The sequence below is a fragment of the Pinus tabuliformis genome, chromosome 3_1 (assembly GCF_031772625.1).
Source record: "Pinus tabuliformis cultivar Carrire ecotype Pingquan chromosome 3_1, CPIR1, whole genome shotgun sequence".
Taxonomy (NCBI): Eukaryota; Viridiplantae; Streptophyta; class Pinopsida; order Pinales; family Pinaceae; genus Pinus; species Pinus tabuliformis.
Window position 1 is genome coordinate 106,237,105 of NC_142301.1, and position 21,796 is coordinate 106,258,900.

The 21,796-nt window shown below is 41.6% G+C and overlaps 2 protein-coding genes and 1 pseudogene across 2 annotated transcripts in view; 2 read left to right on the top strand and 1 right to left on the bottom strand.

The window, feature by feature from the left end:
- LOC149185986 (protein HEAT STRESS TOLERANT DWD 1-like) overlaps nucleotides 1-21,796 on the top strand; it is a 104,390-nt gene that overhangs the window by 32,036 nt on the left and 50,558 nt on the right. The window lies entirely within an intron of this gene.
- LOC149185987 (sucrose nonfermenting 4-like protein pseudogene) lies at nucleotides 810-1,877 on the top strand (annotated as a pseudogene).
- On the bottom strand, nucleotides 5,039-7,234 carry LOC149185988 (uncharacterized). Its single transcript, XM_089412529.1, has 2 exons — nucleotides 6,005-7,234; nucleotides 5,039-5,887 (listed from the first exon to the last, which is right to left on the bottom strand). Exons 1-2 carry the CDS (start codon nucleotides 7,179-7,181, stop codon nucleotides 5,235-5,237), a joined length of 1,830 nt encoding a protein of 609 aa, XP_089268655.1. The 5' UTR covers nucleotides 7,182-7,234; the 3' UTR covers nucleotides 5,039-5,234.

The window sequence follows — 21,796 nt, forward strand, 5'->3', positions numbered from 1 at the left end:
TATTTTTAATTTATTTCATTTTTTAAATTTTTTTATTATTTATTATTTATTTTAAATTTTTAAATTTCTTAATTTTTATTTATTTTATTTCATTTGTTAAATGGATCATCGAACTAAGCCTTTGGAAACATCACCTAGGACCTAGGACTTAGGACTCACGAGGGGATTTAAAACATTTTCAACCCTCAAGACACATTTCATGATGACTTTTTACAATTTACATCTCAAGGGGACAAACCCACTTAATACAGACCCTCACAAAACACCCAGTTCTGCGACACCACTATAATCTAGCAGATCAACACACTAGGATTCTCCTAAAATTCTAATGATAAATGCATCCCGGCTTTGGGGTCAGGTTTGAAGGAAAACTCTGCCGATCCATGGATCGGTGAGACGAAAAACCTTCCGGGACGTAGATTACCATTAGAAAATTAGGTCCACCTAGGCAATACACATACACGACTCATGTCTGCTAAGATTATTTACAATTCATACATGCAGACTGGGTTTACAATCAAGATGATCAAGCTGCTGATGACTGCAGGATGGCACGGACACGCTGATCAGGTGCTGCCCCTTCTTTGCAAGAAAAGGGGGTGTACTGCATGGCTAGTTGACCAGTAGAGGTCAACAAGGCCATAAGGGATAGCGTTGGAGATGTTCTTTTTTTTGAGATTCTCGCACTTCATGGAACCATGTTTTATATGTCATTCCTCAATTGACATAATCAAAAGGTATCAACTAATCTCATATAGTTCGGTCCTTTTGTACATGATTTGATTCAGATTGACTCGTTCTCCCTATAGATGACTTTGCACAGTTGGCACGGTTCTATAGCTTACATTTCGGAGATAATTTTGTCACTGTTTAGCATCCTATATGGTTTTGCACCTACCTTTGGGACTGCCAACAATGTTTTGTTTGTTACTGGGCTAGAACTTTTACCTACAGCTGCAAGTCCAGAGATATTGATATCAAGATCCTGCATGGATGTAGATCCTAATGTCTTTCAGAAGGTGGAGCCAGCCCAGAAGGATATCAGGTGCTGAGATAGAAGTTTTTCGACGCCAAATTGCAGATATTTTATCTACATGCACTGCTTACGATTTGCTTCCCGAGTCAGGAAAGGTAGTAGCTCTGGATATTAGTTTGCCTATGAAGCAAGCATTCCATGCACTTTATCAATAGGGTATTTCTGTGGCTCCTTTATGGGATTTCAGCAAGGGAGAGTTTGTAGGTATGCTCAGTACTGCAGACTTATCTCAATCCTAAGAGCGCTTGGAAATTATGGAGCAATTCTCTCAGAGGAAGAGCTTGAGTCATATACCATTGCTGCTTGGAAAGATCAAAAGATGTTTATTAAGAAACCACAATCTGATCAGTCTATGCGACCATTTCAGAGATCTCTTATGTAAGTCCTTATGATTCTCTGAAGGATGTGACACACATAATTTTGCAAAATAAGGTTGCTACGGTACCTATTCTCCAACACAAGATGGCTCATGTCCACAACTATTACACCTTACATCTCTTTTTGAAATACTAAAATGTATATGCAGACATTTCAGACATGCTGCTAGTACTATGGCACTGCTGCAACAACCCATTTATGTGTTGACCATAGGTACATGGATACCAGAAATAGGGAATGGAGGTGATCGCCCTTTGGCATGCTTCGATCAATTGAATCCCTTAGTTCTGCTCTTTCTCTTGAAACTCATGTTAGTGCAATCCCAATAGTTAATGACAATGGTTCACTACTGGATATATATTCTAGAAGTGACATTGCAGCGATAGAGCATATGCCCCAGTACAAGAATAACAGTGGTATGGTAGAACAACATTGGAATGGGCATATGGATATGGCACTGTAGAAAAGAGAATGCTGATAGAGACATACTCAACTTGAATTTCTTATATCAGTTGAGCCAATCTGTGAAGTTTTTTTTAATTTACAGAAATCCCATTGCAATCTCCTGTAAACCTTTTTTTTAAGGATAGCAACAGTCATCAAGCGGAGGAAGCATTTGATTCTTGTAACAGAATCAAACCACTTTCAGCTTTAAGAAGAAACCTGAAGTGGTGGAGCTGAGATTATGTCAATAAAAATAATCCTCCTGAAAGTTTGAAGATCTGAAACTTTAAACATCACTATTATTTATGACTCCAGGACTGCTATGTGAGGCAATACTCTATGAATAGCAGCTCAACATCTCTTATGGTCTGTTCAACATTATGCAAACCCTGTATGTCGATGACAGTATTATAGTCTTGTTCACAATCGAAGTTGTGAACAAGACAGATGTAAATCGTGGATTCCTTATCCTTTGAAGCAGCTACAGTGGGTCCTGGCATCATCTCATGATGATCATTTGTCGAGGTATGCAAGAAACAACAAATCAATTAGCTAGAGTTTATGACTTGTTGTGAAGTGTTCAACTCTTGTAGACAAATCAAGATGTCATCTTAAGTAGGGATTTCAATATTCAAATTTGCAATAAGAGGCTCTAGTAGTAATGTTTGTAACATCCATAGTTACATCAAAGTCTGCATGGCAGTAAGAATGTTTACCTTGCAGAATTGAATGTGTATCAACACCTGCTTTATCATCATTACCCTCAAATCAAAAGTATAGTGGCACTCCTTTCTGTAAGGAAGAAGATTGCAGTTATGACATCAAAGAATGATAAAGTCTCATCTTAATGATGAAGTGCAGATTGACAAAGGCTTGATGATCTCTTAAAGCAAGGATTCAGAGGGAGCTGTAATGTTTCAATGATGCCTGTCCATCAGATAAGGATCCTCTCATTTTCAAATAAAAGAGGTAATTTTAAGATGTAAGATCTAGCTTTGTTTCTAAGCATCATAGGTTTGGTAAAATGCTGCAGTTGTTGTAGACTACGCACGGGGACATTGGGGTATACCTTGATTCGAAGACTCTAAGTTGATTTATGGTCAAGCTGCATATATTGATAAGCTGCTCATTATGATTATCTAAAGGATGCTGCTGATCTTTCAAATAAAAAGAGCACATCTAAGTGCTATATATATATATATATATGTTGAGGACCATCTTTACTTCTGAAGTCTGTTACTCTAAGGCACTATTTCCTAGGGTTGGAGGTCTGGCAAAAGCCAGGTGAAATTTTCCTCTCAAGGAAAATATGTTGTGAAGATATTGGAAAGATTTGGGATGGTGGATTGCAAGCCCTTGACTACTTCGATGGAACTTAACTTTAAGAAGTTATGTGGTAGTGCTGCTGGACCTAAATTGGGAAATGCTTCTGAGTATCGTCAACTCATAGGAGCACTGATGTTCTTGGTGAACTCTTGTCCGGCCATATATTTTGCGGTTGACACATTGAGCCAATATATGGTTGAGTCCCAACATATATATTGGATTGGTGCCAAGAATCTTCTGAGATATTTTCGGGGCACAATCACTCATGGACTGAGATACACTGCCGAATATGTGAGGTTGCATGGTTATTTTGATGCTGATTGGGCTGGCAATGTGGTGGATCGCAAGAGCACTTCTGGTTGCTGTTTTTCTTTGGGTTCTGCTTCGATATCCTGGATGAGCAGGAAGTAGAAATCGGTTGCCTTGAGCACCGCCGAGGCCGAATACATAGCTGCTAGTATGGCCTCTTGTGAAGTTGTCTGGTTGAGGAAGCTCTTCAGTGAGTTGTTTGGACATGTGTTGGATACCACCGTGATCCTCTACGACAACCAAAGTGGGATCCAGTTATTAGAGAGTCTCGTGTTTCATGATTGCTCCAAGCATATAGATATCAGGTACCTTTTTATTTGGGATATGGTACAACGAGGAGCAATAAGGCTCCATCACATTGGGACTGATGAGCAGGTCGTCGATATTTTGACAAAGCCCCTGGGGAAGGTCAAATTCTTGGCCTTCCGAGAACGACTTGGAGTTGTGGAGAGACCCTCTTATGAGGGTCCTGTATGAGATGAACATTGAGCTCTAGGAGTGCTGGGAGGCCTGGGGTACTTCTTGGAGTGGTGAACAACCATAGGGCGAGTGGTTTAGCCTTCACCTAGTGGTTTGCTATGTACAGGGTGAGTGGTTCAACCTTCCTCTGTGATACCCCTTGGCGACATGTAGGCAGATGAGTGGTTCATCCTTCTCCTGCTGAGACATCCTACCCATGTAGTCTGGGACTCATGGGAAGTACCTCTCATCTGGCCAATGAGTAGGGAAATGAGGATAGGGACCATAGTACTATCGATGGACGCATCGTGTACTACCGTACTCCCTATGCTAGGATGACCGATATTGATCTGGGATCAATTGGAACTGACTTCGGGTCAGTAAGAGTGGTATGAGACACTCTCTTTTGATTGGAACTGACTTCGGGTCAATAAGAGTGGTATGACACACTCTCCTTTGATTGGGACTGACTTCGGGTCAGTAGAGAATGGTATGATACATTCTCGATCACTTCTTCTTCTTCATAGTTCAGCAGAGCAGAGCAGTGCATTGATGGTAGAGATAGTACAAGATTGGCAGATGGATTAGCAGATGGAGTTCTCCCTAGTTGAGAGGGAGTGTTAAAATTGAAAACTAGGGTTAAACTCCACATGGGTCATCTTATTTATGACAACTGATATTTTTCATGGATTCCTCTCTCCGAGAGGTGTAGGATTGATCTAAAGATCATCCGATTCCGACATGTACAAATGAAGTTATGAATTTACTTTGATTATGGACAAATTGTCAAGGTCGGCTAGCAAACCTATGTAGGCTTAGAAGCCCAACAATCACGTCTATTCATCCTCAACGTTGCATATAAATAGAAGGTGGCTTAGCCTCATTTGGACCAATGTTTTACAAAACGGACTCGGATTCGGACTCGGCCGAGGATCGACTCGGAAACGGAAACGGAAACGGCAATGACTCGGCCGGCTCGATTTCAATGACTCGGTCGTTGTAAAAAATACATTAAATATTTATTTTTTTTATAAAAAAAACATAATTTTAAATATTTTAAACATAATTTTAAAGATTTTCATTCAAGTTTCCAAACACACAACATTATAATATACATGGAAGACAACATATGATCAAAGTAGGCTCATGAACCAATCCATTATATCAAAATGGTACGGTGTACCCAATGGCAATAGTAAATACATAGTCAACTGTAGTCTGTCATACATGATCAAAGACTCAAGAGTCAAAACAAAATACAAATAACCAAGGAGGCTAGTAGCTACTGGCTACTGCCAGAGGAGCCAAGATCATCTCGACCAATCTCTGGATCATCATCATCAGAGCCAGACAAGGGGCCCCATGGCTCCTCCTCATCATCATCGTCTCCAACTGCAACTGTAGAAGTGGTGCCAGTACCAGTACCACTAGGCTGTGAAGCAGATGCAAGCTGAGATAGAGTACAAATGCGGCTGCGCTTCTGTCGTGGCTGAGCAGAGGAAGGCGAAGCACCTACAACTGGAGTCCTACTAGCTGGCTGTGAGACTGAGGCTGGTGGATTGGGATCTGCATTCAACTGAACACGCTGCAGTGGATCTCCAACATCAATTTCATCAAGATCCTCATCAGGATCAAACTCTGGTAGACGACTCTCCACTACCCAATCTGATGTTGGATCAATGTCTTCCAACACAATGGGATCTGAATCAGGTCTTTTGTTCAGCAATTGGTTCCGTCTGAGCCGAAGGTTGTATTGGACAAAAACTAGATCATTCAACCGTTTTTGCTCCAAACGGTTTCTCTTCTTTGTGTGAATCCTCTCAAAGACAGACCAATTGCGCTCACACCCAGATGCACTGCAAGTTTGACTCAAAATACGAATTGCAAACCTTTGCAATTCAGGGCACTGGCCACCAAAGGCCTCCCACCATTGTGCTGCAAAAAACATAGGAGTGTAATGAATTATGAGTTAGATGAAGGCTGAAGCTCAACAAAATTACAAATTATATCTAACTTGAAATTGAGAAATTGAAAATTGAAATTTTTGTTTACCTGGCTCATCTGCTTCTCTTGCAATCTTTGCTAGGTTCTTCCCAAAGGTACCTGTTGCATTGCTGAAGGATGTGACCTGCTGATGTATCAGTAGCTGATCAGACTCCGATGGGACCATGCGCTCAATGCAATCAACCAGTCCATCTCTGACCTCCCCCCTCAAAGCTCCTGACTCCTTAGCTTTATAATGATACCGTGGGTTCAAAAAATACCCAGCTGCATGTATAGGGCGATGGAGTTGATTGTTCCATCTTTCATCAATGATTGCCCAAATGGGCCCATACTTTGCCACTCTATCCTTGTATGCTGCCTTTATTTGCTCCTTTGCTTGATCCATAGCCTCATAAATGAAGCCCATAGCCAACCTTTCCCCATCCACCAACCGCAACACCTTAACTAGTGGCTCAGCAACCTTCACAATCTCTGTTGCCTTTCTCCAAAAAGTTTCATCATGGACTTTCCTTCTCAATTCTCTGCCTTCTGGTTTGTTAGACCAACTGCTATTATTCCAATCATCACTGGAAAACATCTTTTGCAAGTTTCTATGTTGGGAAAGCATAGATTGCAATGTCAAAAAATGTGTAGCAAATCTAGTGATGGCAGGCCTAATAATATCCTTGCCTCCAGTGTGTTTCCTCATGATACTCAAAACCAGTGTATGATTGTAGATAAATTTTGTTATGCTTTTGGCATTATCTACAGTGTTTCTGACCCAATCTAATTTCCCAATATCCTCAAGCATGAGGTCTATGCAATGTGCAGCGCATGGGGTCCAAAAGATGGTCTTGTGTTTTTCCTCTAACAGTCTACCAGCAAGAACATAGTTAGAGGCATTGTCTGTGATGATTTGAACAACATTAGCCACCCCCACACCCTGAATAACCTCATCCAATAGCTGAAACAACAAGTGGCCATCTTTTACCTTATCAGATGCATCAACTGATTTTAAAAACATGGTTCCCTGTGGGCAGAAGACAAGAAAGTTTATGATGGTACGGTTTCTTTGATCAGTCCATCCATCTGACATGATGGTACACCCTGTTCTTGCCCATGATTCCTTGAAATCTTGCAAATACTCATTAATTGATGTAATTTCTTTCTGCAAACGAAACCCCCTTAGCTCTTGCATAGTAGGGCCTTTGAAGCCTTTTCCAGCAGCATGTATGGCCTCAAACATAGGCTCATAATATGGTGAACGAGCAGCATTAAAGGGGATATCAGCATCATACCACCATCTAGCTATGCAGTCACAAGCAGTCTCCCTCAATTCTTTCTTCCAATGGTCATCTAAAGTGGGCTGAGAAAGACCTTTACTAACTTCAGGACCATGTGCATCTGATGGAGAGGAGCCTGAGTGAGTGAAAAAACTTTTGATAGTCCCATCACCCTTCATTCTACCCTTTCCCTTATCTTGAACAGAAGCAAAAGAGGGAGGAACATAACGGAAAGGGTTTGATGCATCAGTTTGAGGGATAGAGGAAGAACCCTCAAACTCATAGTGGGGGTTGGCAGCCATCATTCTTTGTATCTCCCTCTTCCTCCCAATTTCAGCCTGTATCTCTTTTTGCCTAGTCTTTTCTTCTTGAAATTTTTCAAAGCTTTCCAACAAAGTCTTTCTAATCTCCCCAATTTCGGGGGATTTACATGCAGTAATATTGCCTTTAATCCCTGCCAAGTGTTGTTTCAGCCTATGAATCCCCCCAGGACCTGACTTAATTTTCCTATGGCAAAACTTGCAACACATCTCATCATCAACCATTTCAACATATGCCCAAGCAGCATCTTTTGCTCTAGGTGCCATTTTTTGACTAGGAAAACAATCTGAAAATGAAAAATAAAAATAAAAATTGATTCAATGTTCATTTATTTGACTAAAAACACTCTCTAAGCTATCTTTATATGCACCTAAAATTTAATAAGTAAAAACAGATTTATAGAGGTGGAAAAAAATACCTCCAGGCACAAACTGCCTCCTCAAACTTGCTCCAAAAATCAGCTCCTCAATGCTGCTCCAAATGGCTGCCCAAGAAGCTCCTCACTCCAGCTACAATGCTCCTCCAAGACTCCTCACTGCTGCTCCAAAACAAGCTCAAGAACTGCTCACTAACTCTCAAAGAAGACTCTCACTCAAATGCATAAGACTGCTGTGAGTGAAATGAGAGCATTTGGCTGTCTTAAATAGAGTTTGGGAGGGGGAAATGGACCCCAAATGCATTTAACTAATCACATAAACCTTTTCATGTCCACAAACCCTAACTAAATCAGCTCCAAATCAGCAAAAAAGTAATTTTTTTTAACTGAAATCGCTGCCCAGCCGGTTCCTATTGGCTCGGCCGTTTTTTGACGGGACCCGGCCGGGTTGACCGGGTCAGCTATGACCCGGCCGAGTCATTGGCTGACTCGGCCGGGTCATAGCTGACCCGGTCACCGAGCCGGGTCAAAGGGCCGTTTTGAAATTTTTTTTATCAACCTGGATCGAAACGGCCGTTTCCGTTTCGGTACGGCTGTTTCGTAAAACAATGATTTGGACACACTCATCTTCACACTTCTCACTCTCTCGTTATTGATTGGGTATGGATTTCTGGGCCTCTCTCTCTCCACACATTCGAAATTTCAGGAGAGCGAAATTTCAGGAGGCCGAATTTCAGGAGCGAAATTTGAAGGAGGCCGAAATTTCATGAGGCCGAAATTTCAGGACAGTTTGACTAGTGTTGACTGTAGCTAGGGCTGACCGTAGGGGGGCTGTTTGACCAGGCTTTAACTGGGTTGTTTTGAGGGTTGATTCATCCGAAGTTTATTGAACTTGACCGATTTGCTGAGGGTCAAATCTGCCCTGTTGACTAGCGTTGACTTTTCTGGTTAGGGCTCTTTTGCTGCTGTTATAAATTATAAGATTTGTAAATTGTACTATCTCTCTCTGCTGAACTATTGAAGACTAAAAGAAGATTTGATCAAGGGTTTCCCCACATCTTGTGTCCTCTTGTCTTGGCTTGTCTTCTACTGTTTATGATTATGTTCTATCTGCGTTTTACTATCATGTTGATGTGATTGCTAATCTGAATATTTATACTGGGCTAATAAAAAAATTGAAGTAAAATTGCTCTAAAGCATAGAACATACCATTGTTGCCTAAAATTAACAGCTTCAGGTAGAGCATGAAGGTGTTTGTAGCGGTTGTGCACTTGGTAAGAATGCTGATGGATCATTTCCGAGCATTGATAGAAGATCCAAGAGGATCTTGGATCTAGTAGATTCAGATGTATGCGGGCTGATGATAGTATCGTCTTTGGGTGACTACTTGTACTATGTGACATTCATTGATGATTTCTCCTGGAAGACTTGGATCTACTTCATGAAGACCAAGGATGAGGTCTTCAACAGGTTCCAGGAGTTCGGGGATTAGGTAGAGAAATTGACAGGGTAGAAGATCAAAGTTTTTAGATCAGATATTGGAGGAGAATATACTTTCAAGGACTTTAGTGATTTCTGCAAGGAGGCAGGGATCAAGAGGGAGTGGATAGTTCTTTACAACCCTCAACAGAATGGAGTTGCGGAAAGGAAGAATAGGTCCATTGTGGAAGCGATGAAGGCAATGATTCATGATCAAGATCTACCCATGTTCTTATGGGTAGAGGCATCCAACACAATTGTTTATGTTCATAACAAGAGTCCTCACTAAATATTGGAGAACAAGACTCTTGAGGATCCTGAGGAGACATTCACTGGAGTGAAGCCAAAGGTCAATCATTTGAGGATCTTTGGTTGTCTAGTATATATTCATGTGCCCAAGGAGAAGAGGAAGAAGTTAGAACCTTCTGGGAAGAAGGGTACTTTTGTGGGATACAACGAGACTTTGAAGGCCTACAGGATCTACATAGTACATTCCAGGACAACATCAGATTGAAGTTAGTCGTGATGTTACTTTTGATGAGGAAGTAGCCTTCACGATGTCTAGAGAATCCCACATGTAAATTGATTGAGAAGCAGGAGGCTTTGAAGGATGTAGGTACAGGTTCCTCTATTCCAATAGATCACCCTTCAGACTATCGGGAGGAGTTAATAGAGCCAACTGAGCTAGTGGACCCACCTAGATATGTTGCATAGACTAGGAAGAGGCCAACATGGCTTCGTGTAACTTTGCAAGATGCAGAGAGGCATACTATTTCCCGTGGTACTTTCAGGGAGAGTAGATGACCACAAAGGTTCTTGAGTTATATGGCATTGATGAGCCACATCATTGAATTCGAGCCTTCTAGTTATGAGGAGCAATAGGCCAACGGGTTTGAAGGATGCCATGATGAAAGAGTATTGATCCATCATGAAGAATGATTTGTGGGAGATAGTTCCGAGACTTGAAGGGGAGTTTATAGTGACTTCCAAGTGGATCTATAAGATCAAGCATGCTATAGATGGCAACATTGAGAAGTACAAAGTGAGCTTTATGTCGAGAGGGTTCTCCTAGAAAGAGGGATTGGACAATGATGAGACTTTTGCTCCACATTATTGATTTCAAGCCTTCTAGTTATGAGGAAGCAACATGCCAACAGGTTTGGAAGGATGCCATGATGGAAGAGCATTAGCCCATCACGAAGAATGATGTGTGGGAGATAGTTTTGAGACTTGAAGGGGAGTTGTAGTTACTTCCAAGTGAATCTATAAGATCAAGCATGCAACAAATGGCAACATTGAGAAGTACAAAGTGAGGTTTGTGTCGGGAGGGTTCTCCCAGAAAGAGGGAGTGGACAATGATGAGACTTTTGTTCCAGTTGCTAGGTACACTTCTATCAGAAGTATTGTTTCTCTTGCTTCTGTTATGAGTTGGAAGAAACATCAGATGGGTGTAAAGGCCGCATTCCTCGATGGTGTTGAAGAGGAAGTGTACATAGAACAACCTCCAGGATTTGAGGTACATGGGAAGGAGTCCCATGTTTGTAGATTGAAGAAGGCTTTGTACGAACTCAAGCAGGCACCAAGGGCATGGTATTCCCAAATTAAATGATACCTGTTGAGTTTGGGCTTCACTAAGAGTGATGCGGATCTTGACCTTTATATCATGGTTGTTTATGGTGATCCTTTGATCTTGGTGCTATATTTTGATGATTTGTTCCTTAATGGGAGAGAGAGGTCTATTGTAGGGTGCAAGAGGGAGTTGGTCTCAGAGTTCGAGATGAAGGATCTTGGCTTGATGCATTATTTCTTAGGATTGGAGGTGTGACAAAGACCCGATGAGATCTTTCTCGGACAAAGGAAGTACTTTGTTAAGATCCTAAGGAGATTCAACATGATGGATTACAAGTCCATGGCTACACTGATGGTGAAAATTTGAAGAAGCTGAGCGATTCCACTTCAAATTTAGATTTGGTGGATCCCCTATGTACAAGCAGTTGATTGGATCCTTGATGTATCTGGTTAACACTAGTTCAAATATTTACTTTGCAGTGAACACTCTGATTTGGTATATGGTTGAGCCAAGGCATGTACATTGGGTTGCAACAAGGCATGTGTTGAGGTATCTGCGAGGTACAATTGGATATGGTTTGAGATATGTCTTTAGTGGTGAAGTGAGGCTGCAGGGATACAATGATTCAGATTGGGTTGGGAGTGCAAAGGACAGAAAGAGCACCTCGAGGCACTGCTTTGGCTTGGGATTAGCTATGATATCTTGGTTTAGCAGGAAGCACACTTTTGTTGCACTCAATACAATAGAGGTAGAGTATATCCTAGCTAGTGCCGCAAGTTCAAAAGTATTGTGGCTTCAGAAGCTACTTGCAAGGCTATTTGATCAGGAGCCAGAGATGCCCTAGATACATTGTGATAATCAAAGTTGTGTTAAGCTTTAAGAGAATCCAATATTTCATGACAGGTCGAAGTACACTGAGATCAAATATCACTTCATCTGAGGCATGGTGCAGAGGGGAGTAGTGAAGCTCCAATATATATCCACAGACGAGCATATTGCAGACATTTTCACCAAGCCTCTGTCTAGAGTGAAGTTTGTATACTTGAAAGACAAGCTTGGCGTCATGCAGAATGTCTCGCTCGCTAAGAGGGAGTGTTGATGTCTTTGCAGCATCAAGCAAACATTCTCTCATGGGGTGATGCTGATTTGACTAGTGGGGGAATGATACATTCACCCATGGGGCCATGTTGATTTGGCTAGGGGTGAATGGCCCAGAGGCAGACATCCTCCCATGGGGTCATGTTGATTTGACTAGGGAGAATGATACATTCACCCATGGGGCCGTGCTGATTTGGTTAGGGGTGAATGACCCATGGTATCTGTAAAGTTTTGAAGATGTTCTATGCTAAGAGCAATTTCACTTTTCTCACAGCAATCATACAAGTAGATAAGCAAAATGCAGATAGAACATATAAGCAGATCTTACAGAAGACAAATCAGAAACAAGAAAAATGTATGTGTTTGTTTCGGCGGTCAACAGGATGCTTCAACCAGCAAAGTCTCCTTTGGTCAGCCAGCCCAGCATGTGTCACAACAACCCTCCAACCAGTAAATGAGTCAACCCAAGTCAGTTCTACAAAAGTCAACGCTGTCCTGAAAAGTCAACGCAGGGGCAGCAAGCTAAAAGTCAACGCAGCAGCAAAACGGTCAACCCTTTGACCTCGATTTTTGTGCCAGGTAGTATGGCCTTCATAAATCGAACCTCCCACAAGTTTTCAGCTTGTTTGGACCAAGCGTTGACCAAAGTCAACGCTGGTCAAACTTCTGCGAAACCCTAGCAGCAGAAACCCTAGCAGCAGAAAAATCCTCTTCGTCCTTCCCACGTGTGGCTGAAATTCGTCCTCCAGGTAGCTCGTACTTTTAAGGATGAGAGAGGAAGATGTGAGTTGTGTTGTGATCAAATTCTCTCCAACTTTTCCTATATATATATATCCATCAATGAGGGTGTGTGACACATCTGTTGGGCATGTGAGCCTACATTACAAAACTGGCTGACCTAGCACATATAATTTATTAAGAATAATAAATTCACAATATAAGTTATGCTCATCGGATTAACACTATTTTTATATGGATTTTACACCTCTCAGAAAGAGGAATCCAACAAAAATATTAGCCTCTTAATCTGAGCATCAGAACATGGAGTTTGGACCTAGTTGTCCAAATTTAACACTCCCTCTCAACTAGGGAGAACTCCATTTATTAGTGCAATCAACATCGTGAGTCATCCCGCCGAAACTTGCTTTGCTGGCTTCTTTATTTCAGAACATAAGTGGGTCAGTCACAAAGACATCATTCCCCGACTGACATAGTCAGTCCAGAGGTCCCAGACCTCACAAATCTTGATCCCAGATCAAGTGGTTGGACCATGCCATCCTAGATAGAGAGTACGGCAATCTCTGATGCGTCCATCAGTCTTTGCTAATAGTCTCTAAATTTTCCACACCTCAATGGCCAAATGAGAGGTACTTCCCATGAGCCCTGAACTCAATGGGTAGGATGCATACGGGGCACAGATAAATGAGTGGCGAACCAGCTCAATAATCACAAGGGTGGGGCAAAAGCATTATGAGTGCTTATAGCTCCGAGAAGCTATCCCCAAAGCCCCCAGAGCTCCCAGAGCTCATCGTCCAACAGGACCCACATCATAGGGTCTTTCCACGACACCAAGACTCTCACGGAAGGTTAGGAACTTGACCTTCCCCAGGGGCTTAGTGAGAATATCCGCGACCTGCTCATCAGTTCCTATATGATCGAGCCTTACGGCGCCTCGCTGTACCATATCCCGGATAAAGTGGTACCTGATATCAATATGCTTGGATCGGTCGTGGAACACAGGATTCTCAGTCATACGAATCCCACTATGATTATCACAGAGTATTACAATGGTATCTAGCACATGTTGGAACAGCTCACTAAAGAGCTTCCTCAACCAAACTGCTTCACAACAGGCCATACTAGCAGCAATGTATTCGGCCTCCGCGGTGCTCAAAGCCCCCGACTTCTGCTTCCTGCTCATCCATGAGATCGAAGCAGAACCAAGATTGAAACAGCATCCAGATGTGCTCTTACAATCCACCACACTGCCAGCCCAATCGGCATCAGTATATCCCCGGAGTATCACACTCTCGGCAGTGTATCTCAGCCCATGGTTTATCGTGCCCCGAAGATATCTCAAAAGATTCTTGGCACCAACCCAGTGAAAATGATGAGGCTCAACCATCTGTTGACTCAAAGTATTCACTGCAAAACATATGTCCGGACGGGTGTTCACTAAGAACATCAAAGCTCCTATGAGTTGACGATACTCAGTAGGATTGGCCAAGATAGGCCCTGCAGCGCTGCCACTCAACTTCTTAAAGTTGAGTTCCATTGGTGTCGACACGGACTTACAGTCCACCATCCCAAATCTTTCCAGAAGCTTCACAATATACTTTCCTTGAGAAAGGAAAATCTCTCCAGGTCTCTGCCAGACCTCCAGGCCTAGGAAATAGTGCATCAGCCCTAGGTCTTTCATCTCGAACTCAGCAGCAAGCTCCCTCTTACATTGATGAATGGGAGGGTCATCACCTGTCAGGAAGAGGTCGTCCACATACAACACTAGAATGAGAGGCTTTCCTTCCTCAACCTTAAAGTAAAGGTTTGGATCAGCATTGCTTCGAGTGAAGCCCAGCTTCATCAAGTAACTATCCATCCTCTCATACCAAGCTCTGGGTGCTTGCTTTAACCCATAGAGGGCTTTCTTCAACCTGCAGACATAAGTGTCTCGATCTTGAACTTCAAATCCCAGAGATTGTTCTACATACACCTCTTCCTTTATTGCACCATGCAGTAAAGCAGTCTTGACATCCATCTGATGAAGACTCCATCCTTGCGTAGCAGCAAGGGCTATGATGGATCGGATGGTGGTATATCGAGCCACAGGTGCAAATATATCGTCATAGTCAATTCCTTCCTTTTGAGAGAAGCCACGGGCAACAAATCTTGCCTTAAACTTTTCAGCACTCCCATCAGATCCATGTTTAATCTTGTAGAGCCATTTAGCGGTGACAACAGATTTGTCCTTCGGTCTCGGGACCACATCCCAGACATCATTCTTCATAATAGCCTCATATTCTTCATGCATAGCATCCTTCCAGACTTGATGCTTGATGGCTTCTTCAAAAGATCCAGGTTCAGATTGTATAATAGTACTCATGGCAGCTAGATACCCTTGGTATCTACACGGCTTCTTGCTTTCTCGGAATGTTCCCCTTGGGGCAGCATGACCCTCAGCATCTTCGAGGATGTCCCTGAGCCATGATGGCCTCTTTCCTAGAGAAGGGGAAGGATCAATAGGGTCCATTGGCTCTTCAACATCAGGCATAGTCTCATCCTGGGGTTCTTCCAGATTTCCAGGTCTTTCTTCATGGTTTTCTTCAGATCTAGGAAGATCTACTACTTTCTTCAGGGAAGCATCTTCGTCAAAAGTGACATCATGGCTTATCTCTACTTCCCTTTGACCAGGTACATAGACTCTATATGCCTTAGAAGTCTCACTGTAGCCCACAAACATTCCTTTCTTCCCAGTAGCATCCAGCTTACTTCTCTTTTCTTTCGGCACATGAAAATAGACAGGACATCCAAAAATTCTAAAATGTGAGACATCAGGTTTCTTACCAGAGAAAACCTCTTCGGGAGTTTTGGAGTCCAAAGCGGAATGAGGGCATCGGTTTTGAATGTACACAGCAGTATTTGCAGCTTCTCCCCACAGAAACTTTGGAAGACCCTGGTCACATAGCATGGCACGGGCAGCTTCCACAATAGTCCTATTCTTGCGTTCAGCAACACCATTCTGCTCAGGAGTATATGCAGTGGTAGTCTCCCTCTTAATGCCAGCTTCTCTGCAAAAGTCTTTGAACTCATTTGACTCATATTCAGTGCCATTGTCAGTCCTCAAAATCTTGATCTTCTTTCCGGTCATATTTTCCACCAAGGCTTTGAAGGTACGTAACCACATGAAAGCCTCATCCTTCTTCTTCAAGAAGTATATCCAGGTTTTGCGAGAGAAGTCATCAGTAAATGTCATATAGTAAGAACATCCCCCCAGGGATGTTACAGGCAACATACCGGAAAGATCAGAATGGACCAGTTGCAATATCTCAGATGTCTTTGTGACACTTGAGGGGAAAGGTCCCCTTGTATGTTTTCCTTCAGCACAGCCCTTACATACACCTTTATGATTATTTCCAAAATCAGGCATCCCTCTGTCACCACCTTCCTTGCTTCGGGAAGAGCCTTGTAATGAAGGTGTCCAAATCTTCGGTGCCATAGTTCGGTTTGACGGATAGTATCACAAGTCATAGCTCCCAACGGACTCCCTCCAACCTGGTAGAGTGTACCAACTCTAAAACCAATTGAGATAGCTTCCTTGAAGCTCTTCTTCCACATGAGTACCTTTCCATCAGAGAAAGTTACATTGAATCCTTTGTCTTCCATGGCAGATACAGACACAAGGTTCTTCTTCAATTTGGGTACATAGAGTACATCTTGTAGATGGAGGACTTGTCCTTGAGACAAGTGGAGGGTCACAGTCCCGGTCCCTTTCACAGGATAAGTGGCATTATCCCCAAGGGTAATTTCTAGATTAGTATCCCTTTCAACCATGTCAGAAAGTGCTTCCTTGAATCCGGTGATGTGTCTTGAGGCACCACTATCGATTAGCCAGACATCCATAGTGTCGGGCGGAGATGCAGCTGAGAGAGCATATATTAGAATATACTCATTTCTTTTATCAACAACATTAGACTCCTCATACCTGGTATTTCTGGTCCTTTTAGAAGGTGGATGGTTTCCTTCAAAGTGAGCCTTCCTCTTTCCTTTGGATTTGTCATTTCTTTGATTCCCATTCCTTCGGTTGTTGTTGTTGTCGTCACTATCGGGAGAATTCTTCTGGAAGGGGCATTCTCTAGCATAGTGTCCAGTCCTATGGCAGGTGAAACATTTTCCCTTCTTCTTTTGAGTCTCCAGCTTACTTCTCTTTTCTTTGTCCTTGGAACCACCAGAGTTCTTCTTTCGGGAATGAGCAACATAGGCAGCATTTCTTTCATTATCAAATTCCTTCATCCTTGTTTCTTCTTGCATACATCTAGACAGAAGCTCATCAAAGTTAGGGATGGTATTATTGTTGAGAATGGTAGTTGTGAATACTTGCCATTCATATGGAAGTCCTCCAAGTGCGGTGAGAACCATCTCACGATCAGCTATTGTCTCCCCAATAGCTAGCAGATTGTTCCTGGTTTCGGTCAACTTCATAAAGAAAGTTTGAATAGACTCGTCTCGGCCCTTCTTCATATTCTTCAACTTGTTCTTGAGGAATAGCACTTGGTTCACATTGTTTACTCGGAACATAAGTATCAGTTTGTCATACATCTCCTTGGATGTGCCTAGTTCAGCTATGTAGGCAACCAGACTCTTATTTATGGATTCCCTGATCAGCAGTTTTGCTCTGATTTCTCCCTTCTTATATTTGTGTTTAACAGCAGCAGAGGCATTTGATGGAGGTTCTTGAATCTTCCCTGTCACATGATCTAGGAGATCATGATCTTCTAATTTGAAATCTAATAACATCTTCCAGGCATGGAAGTCATCACTTTCAGTCAACTTGTCATTCTCCCTGAATTCAAGCTTAGAGGAATCCATTTCCTTCGATGATGATTGCTATAGATAGAGTTTGTCTTCACCTCAGCTCTGATACCATGTTAAGTTTTGAAGATGTTCTATGCTAAGAGCAATTTCACTTTTCTCACAGCAATCATACAAGTAGATAAGCAAAATGCAAATAGAACATATAAGCAGATCTTACAGAAGACAAATCAGAAACAAGAAAAATGTATGTGTTTGTTTCGGCGGTCAACAGGATGCTTCAACCAGCGAAGTCTCCTTTGGTCAGCCAGCCCAGCATGTGTCACAACAACCCTCCAACCAGTAGATGAGTCAACCCAAGTCAGTTCTACAAAAGTCAACGCTGTCCTGAAAAGTCAACGCAGGGGCAGCAAGCTAAAAGTCAACGCAGCAGCAAAACGGTCAACCCTTTGACCTCGATTGTTGTGCCAGGTAGTATGGCCTTAAAAAATCGAACCTCCCACAAGTTTTCAGCTTGTTTGGACCAAGCGTTGACCAAAGTCAACGCTGGTCAAACTTCTGCGAAACCCTAGCAGCAGAAAAATCCTCTTCGTCCTTCCCACGTGTGGCTGAAATTCGTCCTCCAGGTAGCTCGTACTTTTAAGGATGAGAGAGGAAGATGTGAGTTGTGTTGTGATCAAATTCTCTCCAACTTTTCCTATATATATATATCCATCAATGAGGGTGTGTGACACATCTGTTGGGCATGTGAGCCTACATTACAAAACTGGCTGACCTAGCACATATAATTTATTAAGAATAATAAATTCAAAATATAAGTTCTGCTCATCGGATTAAGACTATTTTTATATGGATTTTACACCTCAGAAAGAGGAATCCAACAAAAATATTAGCCTCTTAATCTGAGCATCAGAACATGGAGTTTGGACCTAGTTGTCCAAATTTAACAGTATCACATTGTTCTCTAGGATGGAGTGATTTATTTTTTATAGAGTGGGTTTGAATTGTTTATTGGTTGGAGTTTTTCACCCAACAGTGCATTGAACAATTCTAGTTTAATATTGAGTTGTCATGTAGGCTCCACAAGCGAGGGGGTGAAGAGCCACCTCTATGGGTATCCACTCAACATTAGAGCTCAATAAAAGAGAATGTGAGATGCAAATGATCAACATAGCAAAGCTCAATTGACCTTTTCTAGTGGAGGAGAAATTTGACTGAGAAATCTATTAGAGATCATCTTTATCATTTCTATCTCTCTGTTGTTCTAGTTGCATGTGTGGAGAAGGACGAGTTTGACCAGGCCATATTGACTAAAGTTGATATAACTGACTTTGACCAAATTGACCGAGCCGTTTCACTGATTTTTGGAGGTCGCATGTGTGGATTTGACTGCAGTTTGACTAGATGTAGATCGTTGACTGCAAGATTGTAGTTGACCCAAGCGAGTTGATTATAGAGTTGACAATTTGACTAGGATTGACTTTTGATTATTTTTGGTTGGTTTGACTAACATTGACTTGCTAAAGTTTGACCAGGTTTGACTGGTATTTGACTTGTAAAGTTGGCTTAGATTTCTAGACAACATTTTGATTTGTAAACCTTGCTGAAAGACAATTTCTCCTTAAGAAAAGATTGTTAGGTTTTCTCCCAAGGTTGGGTTTCCGAGGATAAAATTTTTGTGTCTACTGTGCATGGATGTCTTTCTATGATCTTTATTGTTTCCATTGTATTTACAGTTGAAATTTTCTGTTTAATTGTTCAATGATATCACTGGCATTAGAAATACTGTTTGAAAATCATTAAGAAGTAATTATTAGGCAGAAAATTGTATTCTACTGCACTTGCCATAGAATTTCAACACATAATATTAAGAAAGTCAATAACATCATTTTAAGCTATGGAAACACCTCTTCATGCTATAACAACTAATAGTAAGAGTTTGCAGTGGGGTAAGAATAAACAAAAAACATCTGAAGAATTGAAGGAAAAAACTAGCAAGCTCCAAACCTCACATTACCTAACTTGAAGTCATTTGAAGCAGAATTCGATGCCAGTGTTGTGGGTGCAGTGTTAGTGCAAGGGGGAGACTGATCTATATCATTTGGAGCTATTCCCGTGGAGTAGTACTAAGTTCTAACTATGCTACATATGACAAGGAACTTTATGGTTTGGTGCAGGCAAAGAAGAAGTGGACGCTGTTTTTATTGGGTAAGGAGACTATCATCCATGCTGATCAGGAACTTCTATGATACTTGTAGACTCAAAATAACCTTCAACAAGCAAAGGGGTTTTAAATGGATGGGATTTCTGCAATAGTTTCATGTAATGATTAAATAAAAGGAAATGTATTGCCAATGAGTTGGTCAATGGTTGATCTGTTAATAAGATTATTAGCATCAAAAATCACAAGGATATCAAGGGTGTGTTAATGGTTGCAGGGTCAATAGGACCAAGTAGATGTTGAATACCATCTTCAAAATGGGGAAGCTTTGTTTACCAAAGGAATAAAGAGTAGAGTTGATAATGGAGGCCTATACCTCCAAGGTTGCTAGGCATTTTGGTGTCGAGAAGACCATGGCTAACTTATTGATGTATGTTTATTAGCCCAAGATGCAGGAAGAGGTAGATAGGATTTTAAGAAGTTGTATATTATGTTATACCAGCAAACCTAGAAACAAGAAACAAGGACTATATAATCCATTACCAATTCTTACAATGCCATGGGAAAGTATACTTGTAGATTTGTTGGGGTATTGCCAAGGACAAGAAGAGGGCATGATAGCTAGGTTTTTAAGAGGTTGTATATTATGCTATACTAGCAAGCCTAGAGACAAGAAACAAGGACTATATAGTCCACTTCCAGTTTGTAGAAGGCCATGGGAAAGTATACCCACAAATTTGTTTGGGTATTGTCAAGGACAAGAAGAGGGCATGACCAACTATTTGTGGTAGTCGATAGGTTTGATAAGATGTGTTTTGATGACTTGTAAGAAGATTGTCAAAGGACATGAAGCTGCAAGTTAGTTCTTGGAAAAGGGTTTGGGTGGACTTTGGAGTTCCCGGGTCTTTAGATTTTTGATAGAGATACAAGATTTCTCAGTACATATTTTGAGAAATGGTATCGAGGAGTTATTTCCTAGTGCTTTGAGCCTAGCTTTAGAGAAGTGGTAAAGTGAGCGCCTTGAAGAAAAAGTGACTTTATGAGTTTATTAAAGTCATGTGACTTTTTATTAGTTTATGAGATTTTGAAAGTGCATTGTACTTTTTATCATCAAAGTGACTTTATGAGAAAAGTTACTTTATGTGTCATAAAATACATGGTAGACTTTCAAAGTTTCATTTTATTAAGTGATTAGGAGGGCTAATTAATGAAAAGGGGTACTTGAGGGGGTCAATGTGAGATCAGATTTGCACCCTTGATCAAGAGAGGCTAAGATCTAATCTTAGCCCTTGATCTTAGGGATAGGTCTTTCTCTTCATTATGAGAACAAAAAGGGGGAAATGGCACTTTGAGAAATTCATTCTTCACGTGTGAGATTGGAGAAGAGAAGGAGCAAAGGAGGTTGAGAAGACAAAGGACAATAGGAGAAAGGAGTGTACAACAAGTATAACAACAAGGAAATCAACACACATTCTAATGACTGGAGGCACAAATTTCAAGACATCTCTTGGTAATTTGCCTGAGCACTAGTGCGATTTTCGAGGCAAGATTTGTCGAAAATCAAGGAGTTATTGGGGCCAAAATTCAAGGCACTGTCAGTCATTAACTGCTGTTTGAAACAACACACATTTCAAGGGTGTCAAGAACTGTTTTCAAGGAGTCTAACAAGCAATTAATGTTGGCTATCAAAGTTGTTGTAGTAGTGCAAAAATTGAGGAAGAGGGCACGAGTTTTGAGCAGTCAATCACAAGTTTCAAGGAATTGACAGAGTTGAGTCAGCACGAATTTTTGGGCAAGTTTGGCACAAAAATTAGAACTATTAGCACATAAATCGAGGGGCTGCTTGACACAAACTTCTAGGAGTAGTCTGCATTGAGAGGGAGTGGATAGTTCGTTACGCCCCACAATAGAATGGGGTTGCAGAAAGGAAGAACACGACCATTTTTGGGGTAGCGAGAACCATGCTCCATGATTAGAGGCTACCATTCTTTCTATGGGCTGAGGCTTGTAGCATTGCAGTGTATCTGTAGAACATGAGCTCACACAG

Coding starts and splice junctions, on each gene's coding strand:
- LOC149185988 (XM_089412529.1), bottom strand. CDS start 7,181: ATGTTTGAGGCCATACATGCTGCTGGAAAAGGCTTCAAAGGCCCTACT. Junction 5,888..6,004: donor AAGAGAAGCAGATGAGCCAG/GTAAACAAAAAT, acceptor TGTTTTTTGCAG/CACAATGGTGGGAGGCCTTT.